Here is a 7,029-nt window from a genome sequence, read left to right as displayed (position 1 = left end):
TACAGTTCCATTTTTTTAATAAACAAAAACAAACAAACAAAAAAAACCCCAATCAATAAACCAACTGGAGAGCTAATGGACTCAGCCAATACTGCTGACATAGATATTATACATTCATGTAAATACACAGCCTATTCTACCCTAAACAATGGTGTGGCTGGTTCGCAGCCTTTGTTCAAATTGGCAATTGTCCCCATGTTGCAGTGTTGGAGCCAGTCTGTTTCTAAAACAAAATTGCTATTTAGGAACTTCCTACACAAAGCTCATCTGTCTTTTTTGTTGGAAACAAGTCTAAAATTGGTGTGGAAAACTTAGATCTTTCAAGGACAACCACTGGCCGAAGATAATGAAGCTGTTTTAAGGCAAGCTCTCCACAGTCCGTTAATGCTTTGTCCAATACAACCCTCAGGTTTTCCAAGGAAGGGACTGTTGTTGTCTCAGCTACTATCAAAGGTGGGATTGCAGTCAGGTTCTCATGAATTGCAGAGTCACTGGAAGAATGAGGTATGTCAACTTCAGGGTCATTGTCATTCACCATATTATTTGCCATAACACTCCCTGTTAAGTCATTAGTGGGTTGTGAAGAATTACTTAATGTTAAGTGCTCCGAAGGCTCCCAATCATCAAAATCATCTTCTTTCTCCTCGCTTTCCTGAATAAATTTCAGAAATGAAGATTCAAATCCCATAGGTTTGTAAGTCTTCAAATCAAATGACCTGGGCTGTGGATGCTTCCTAAAATTCTCTTTTGGGACAGGAGTTGAATTTTTTACAGTGTTTTCTTGCCCTGAACTTTGCTGCCCAGTTTCTGAGTCTTTGATCCTTGGTAAAGGCAGCTGGAAACTTGTGAAGTAAGTCCCACTTTCAGTCCCACTAGGATTAGGTATGGAATTTTCTATTTTACAAGGAGGAGGCTGAGCTATATTACATTGTTCCAAAGAAGTGGTTTCTGAACTATGGTTACATTTCAAAGTTCCTCTGTAGAGCAAAGTATCTGCATCAAATACTGGTTTGCTTTCTGTACATCCTTTCTGACCTCCATCCCTTTCGCCCGGATGAAGGGAATCCATGTTCTGGACAGGCACGCTGTCAGCTGGGGAATGGCTGTGCTTTGTGTGCTCTGATTCACAGCTATTTTCTTCTTTCTTTATATAGGGCTCTACTTCAGAAGGGGGCTCCTCCTTAATTTTGGTACCATACTTCACACAAACGACCAGGTTTTCCATCTGTTGCTCTAAATAGGCGCTACTCATCTGATGGGTACGTTTATAATGCCTCACTATGCTGCTCTCCAACTTTACCACAGATAAGCATCCTTGAACCATGCAGGGGTACTGTGTGTGCTCAGACTGCTCCACACACATATGGAGGGCTTCAGCTCTTGTTTTAAAACTAATCGGAGCCTTCTTTTCTTTGATTAAACTACATTTTTTAGCCTTAGCATTAAATGATCTCCTGGTAGTCTGATGTTCATGCCCCTGACTGAGAGCTGTTGGACACACCTTTTCACTCCTTAGTAGCCTTTCATTTGCCACTTTCTGGCTTCTAAACAGATCATCATAATAGTCCTTATGTCGGTAATATACATGTTGAGAATAATTACTACGATGGGTGAAGATCTGGCCACAGCCATTAAGATCACAATGAATTTCATATTCTGAATGCATTTCTCCTTCAATATTATGCTGTTCCATCAAGTGGTGCTTCAACTTGCTGAATGTATAAAAAACAGCAGGACACTGAGGCTGGTTACAGGAAAACCTCGCTGCAGATTCAGCTTCAGAAAGCACTTTAGGCTCTTCAATATGGTCTAGGTTATGAGAGTCACTACAGTGCTTAGCAAGAGCTTTGGAACACAGGAAACGTTTGTTACATTCCTTATATTTGCAAGCAAATATCTTTTTACATTTGACAAGTTCCCTTTTGGTTCTTGCTTTGTCTTTTTCTAAACATAATTGTTCTTTGTTGTACTGATGTACAGTTCTATAATGACGAATCAAGCCTTTTAGATTAGTGAAGGAGGAGTTGCAAGTTTTATGGATACAATGGAATGGTTTGTGGTATTTATTCAAAATATAGCAGAGATTTCCTTTAGCAACAGTTCTCCTGCTACCTCTTCCCTCTCTTCCTTCTCGTTCTTCCCTATGGCTACCTATGGGTGATGAAATATCAGATGTTTTACTTTCTGTTTCTTCGCAAGAGGACTCCAAATCTGTCTCTGAACTGCATTCATCCTTTTTAGAGTGACAGTGTGGCTTCTCGGAGTTACTGCTGGGGTCCCCACCAAGTTCTGTAGAGCAATCACCTTTCAATCTATCTACTGAGCATGGGCCTTCATGATCACATTTTTCATTATCTAGTAGTTTGTGAGTTACTCTGTCACTGCCAATTTGATGTTTATTTTTATAATGAATCCTAAGGTGTGTTTTTCTTGTAAATGACCTTTGGCAAATATGACACTGGAATGGGGAATACCGATGTTGAAACATGGTTAACTGAAGGACCTTTTCTTTTGAGTAATTGTGTTTTTTAAGATAATGCATTAACAAAGCCTCTCTGGTCACAAATTCGTATTTGCATCCTTGAAGCTCACAGAAAAAAGGCTTAGCTGCCAACTGTGCAAGGTACTGACTTGGCATATTCTCGTCTTGATTCTGAAAATTAAGGTCTGAGATGGTAGGTGAAACCGATTGAAGAGACTTAGCACCACTGGATGGGTACCCTTGCAATGACCCTGAGAAAGATCCATGCGTTATTGAGTTTTTCAAGCTTAAATGTTTCAAGCGTAACAGAAGTTCCAACATGGTATCCTCTGTACATGGCCTTTTAGAAGCACAAACAGAAGCTTCTGAGGAATAACCTTGATATTCTCTTTTGCATTTAGCATGAATATTGTGATCTAGACCTTCATCTGGCGAGTCGCTGTTTGTATCTGAGCTGGGTTTAGGTTCTGCATCAAACTTTTCAGTTGCTTGATTATGTTCATTACCCAAACAGGGAAAAAGATCTTTTGTCTTTACCTTTTTGGGTTTGAAGTGGTATGGATGAACCTTCCGTAGATGCTTTTGCATCCCTCTTGCATTTTTGTACGTGGAACCACAGCCATCAAAACCACAGGTAAACTTAGTCCCATCAAAGCAAACTGCCACATTGGAACATTTTTCTTTTAAACTGGAGGGCACAAAGACTTTCTCATGAGATAATAATATATCCTGCATGGTTTCAGAGTGATCCAGTGTATCAATTAACTCTTCATTCATGGAAGCTGAAGAGCTGTGACTCAACTGATCACTAGAATTACTGTCACTGTTTTCTTTCAGGTTTTCTGCAGTTTCTATTTGAGAACTAGCTGATCCGGCACAGAAAAGAAGATCCTCCGGTAAATGTGATTTGTCAGTTTGGTCAAGTAGATGAGGCTGATCAATGCAATCTTGCTTTTCACCTGGGGCAGCCTCCTCAAGTTTCACCGATTTCTTCACATCTGCATTTGAACTTTCAACGTTATGCATTGAGAGGTGATCCTGGTATTCAATTTTGGAATAATAGAACTTTTTACAGCCAACAAAGTTGCACGTGTAAGATGCATCCCTAAAGTGTTGTGCTTCGTGGTGGTAAAGCTGTCCCAAGTCACTGAAAACAATATTACAGCCATTTAATTCACATTTATAACGCAGATCATCATGTTTCTGTTTATGGTTAAGTAGTTCATTCACTGATCCGAACCTTGCATAGCAATCTATAGATACACACATATACGGCTGAGGACCACAATGCACTTGTTCATGCTCCCGCAGGTGAAAAGCAGACATGAAATGTCGTCGACAATAAGTACACTTCTCTCTTCTATTTTTCATATCCAAGTAGTGCTTGGCATTTTCATCATTATTTTGGTGTTCAGCTTTAAGATGTACACTTAAGTATTTAAATTGCTTAAATACTCGGGAACAGTCTGTGCCAGGACATGGGTACAAATCTCTGTCTTGCAGGTGGCAATCTTCTAACTTGCTAAATGTGACATATTCATGAGACTCTCCTTTGGCTTGTTCATCCAATGATTGGTTTTGCTCCAGGTTTGCAGAGGGGCTCTTGGGACAAATTCCCTTCTGAGAGCCTTTCAAGAGTAATTTCTTTCTAGAGCGGTCCCTTCTGCTTGGTGGCATTTTAACATGCTCCATCACATGAGGAACAAATATTTCTTTTCTCTTGAATTTTTTAATACAAACTGGGCAGGTGTAAATTCCATCTTCCATATGCATCTTAGAATGATGAAGAATCCTGGCCTCTATACATTCCCGCTTACATAACAAACAGAAAAATTTATACTGAAGCCACCTCTGGTATCTTTCAGAAGAACCAATGGGTTTTTTGTCTCTTTTCTCCTTATGCTGATCTGTCAAATCTCTTCTTCTATATTGTTTATCTTCTTTACCTTCCTCGTAGTCACTGAGAAATGACTCTAAAACATCTGTGTCATTAATAGACATTTCGTAGCCACTTAGATCATCATCAGAATCGGAGGCTTCTTGTCCTAGCAGTTGGTGGCAGTGGCGTTTTAAAGTCTTCCAGTCCCAAAATTCAGGATCAAAAGGCCAGTGGGCCTTTAAAGCTAGTAAGAGCTCGCATCGGAGAGAATTTGGAACTGGTGCATTTTCTTCATCAAATTTTTGATCTGGTTGCAAATACAGTTCTTCCAACATATTAAATCCATCCAAACTAGGTTCAATTAAGAATTCTGTAAGCTGACAGGCTCGTCTGACCTCTAAATCTTCTGGTAAAAGACAAGCAATTGTTTTGCAAACTGATGCCTTCATTTCCTCATCCTCGCTTGATCTGAGTTGAAGAGCTCTGACACATAGTAAAACCGACACTCCGAGACCAGCATCTTGTGCCTGTAAGAAAAATGGGGAGGGGAAAGAAGTTATTACTCTTTTTCATTATGAAGTATTACAGAACTTTCACTGGTAAGATACACACTTCTCAAACTTTAGTGTTCTTAAATTTATCTTTAAACTTCTTTCCTTTAGATTTAGATCATTCTTTTTTTAATTTTTAAATGTTTTTTAAATTATTTTTGAGGAAGAGAGTGAGCAAGCGGGAGCATGAGCGGGGGAGGGGCAGAGAGAGAGGGAGACACAGAATCCAAAGCAGGCTCCAGGCTCCAAGCTGTCAGCACAAGAGCCTGACATGGGGCTTAGACCCATGAGCCGCAAGATGATGACTTGAGCTGAAGATGGACACTTAACGGACTGAGCCACCCAGGTGCTCTGATCTTTTTGACTCAACATGCAAAGAAAGGACTGGATTAGATGCTACAATGTACATTTATAGAGTGTCCAACTTTACAAGGCACTGCATATTAAAGCACGATCTAACCCTTAAGGAATTTACTTATATGCCAAATGTATAAATAATAAAGATACGTGAATTCAAAGGAAATCAGGATAAATAAGGTCATTGAAGGATTCAAAGAAGAATTGTCTTAGGCTGGTTAGGAAGGACACGGCTTAAATAAGTGGGTGAAAGAGGACAGCTGTATAAAAGTTTGTCTAAGACTGAATTCAATTTAAGAAATTCATGTGTCATGAACAGCTGAGTGTTTTCAAAATCTCAAGGCTGAAATAATGATTCTCCCTATTTCATCCTAAAAGATTTAGTACTTTATAGCTATAGGTATACTCAATCTCAAGGTTCCCATGGGGGGAAAATTTTTTTAAATTCTTTCTATAGTGGCAGGTTCTCAGGAACTAGTCAAAAATCAGGAAAAAGAGGTGTATGAGTGCTCAGGTGGTTGGGTATCTGACTTTGGCTCAGGTCATGATCTCACAATTTGTGAGTCTGAGCGCCACAGTGGGTTCACTGCTGTCAGTGCAGAGCCTGCTTCAGGTCCTCCATCCCCTCTCCCTCCCTCTGCCCCTCCCCAGCTTGTGTTCTCTCTTAAAAATAAATAAACATTATGGGTACCAGGTGCTGGGTGGCTCAGTCAGTTGAGCGTCCAACCTCAGCTCAGGTCATGATCTCACAGTCCGTGAGTTCGAGCCCCACATTGGGCTCTATGCTGACAGCTCAGAGACTGGAGCCTGCTTCAGATTCTGTGTCCCCCCTCTCTCTCTCTCTCTGCCCCTCCCCCACTCATGCTCTGGCTCTCAAAAATAAATAAATGTTAAAAAAAATTTTTTAAAGAAAAAGATAAATAAACATTAAAATAAAGAAGTCAGGAAAAAGAACTGGTCATATATGATACAAGGCATATAAGATGACTTACATGAGAGGCTGAAATAGAATATGAAAATACTATGAGCAAAAAAAAGTAGGATTACACGCCAGAGTCACTTAAAATGCAAAGCATCATAGTTTTTAAAAAAGTAACTTCTATGTCTAAATTGGGGCACAAATTCATGACCCCGAGATCAAGAATTGCATGCTCTATAGATTGAGCCAGCCAGGTGCCCTAAGGGCATAAATTTCTGAGTCAGATTTTGACTGCCTTTGAACTCCAGCTTAACTCAGTGACAAATTCTTAATTCCTCAGCTGTAGTTTCCATTTATAAAATGAAAACAGTAGTGGTAATATTAGATTTCCCTCCTAACATTGTTATAAAAACAAAATAAGCAATATAAAGTGATTACTACATTGTTGGCACAAAGTATTCAACAGAATACCATGTAAAATAACAGGATAAATTCTACTCTTCAAATTGGTAATCAAATTGTTAAGCAATTATACTGTTCATTCTGAGTTCTAGGAACACAGAGAAACAACTACCATCAATTTATAGAACCCTTACTACATTCTTTTTTATTAAAAAAATTTTTTTTAATGTTTATTTATTTGGGGGGGAGGGGGGTAGAGAGAGGGAGACACAGAATCTGAAGCAGGCTCCAGGCTCTGAGCTGTCAGCATAGAGCCCAACATGGGGCTCAAACCCACGAACCACAAGATCATGACTTGAGCTGAAGTCGGGATGCTTAACCGACTGAGCCACTCAGGAGCCCCTGAACCATTACTACATTCTAGGCACTATGCCAAATA

At 39.7% G+C, this 7,029-nt stretch overlaps 1 protein-coding gene across 1 annotated transcript in view; it reads right to left on the bottom strand.

Moving 5' to 3' along the window:
- Positions 1 to 7,029, bottom strand: part of RLF (RLF zinc finger) — an 85,690-nt gene continuing 78,661 nt past the window's right edge. Inside the window, exon 8 of the mRNA XM_077751964.1 lies at positions 1 to 4,888. Within this exon, the coding sequence (XP_077608090.1) occupies positions 242 to 4,888 (4,647 nt within the window). The 3' untranslated portion in view covers positions 1 to 241. The remainder of the gene's footprint in view (positions 4,889 to 7,029) is intronic.

This window comes from Crocuta crocuta, unplaced genomic scaffold (assembly GCF_008692635.1).
Source record: "Crocuta crocuta isolate KB4526 unplaced genomic scaffold, BGI_CrCroc_1.0 scaffold367, whole genome shotgun sequence".
Taxonomy (NCBI): domain Eukaryota; kingdom Metazoa; phylum Chordata; class Mammalia; order Carnivora; family Hyaenidae; genus Crocuta; species Crocuta crocuta.
Note: the sequence above shows the minus strand (reverse complement) of the source record. Positions and strands in the feature narration are given on the sequence as shown.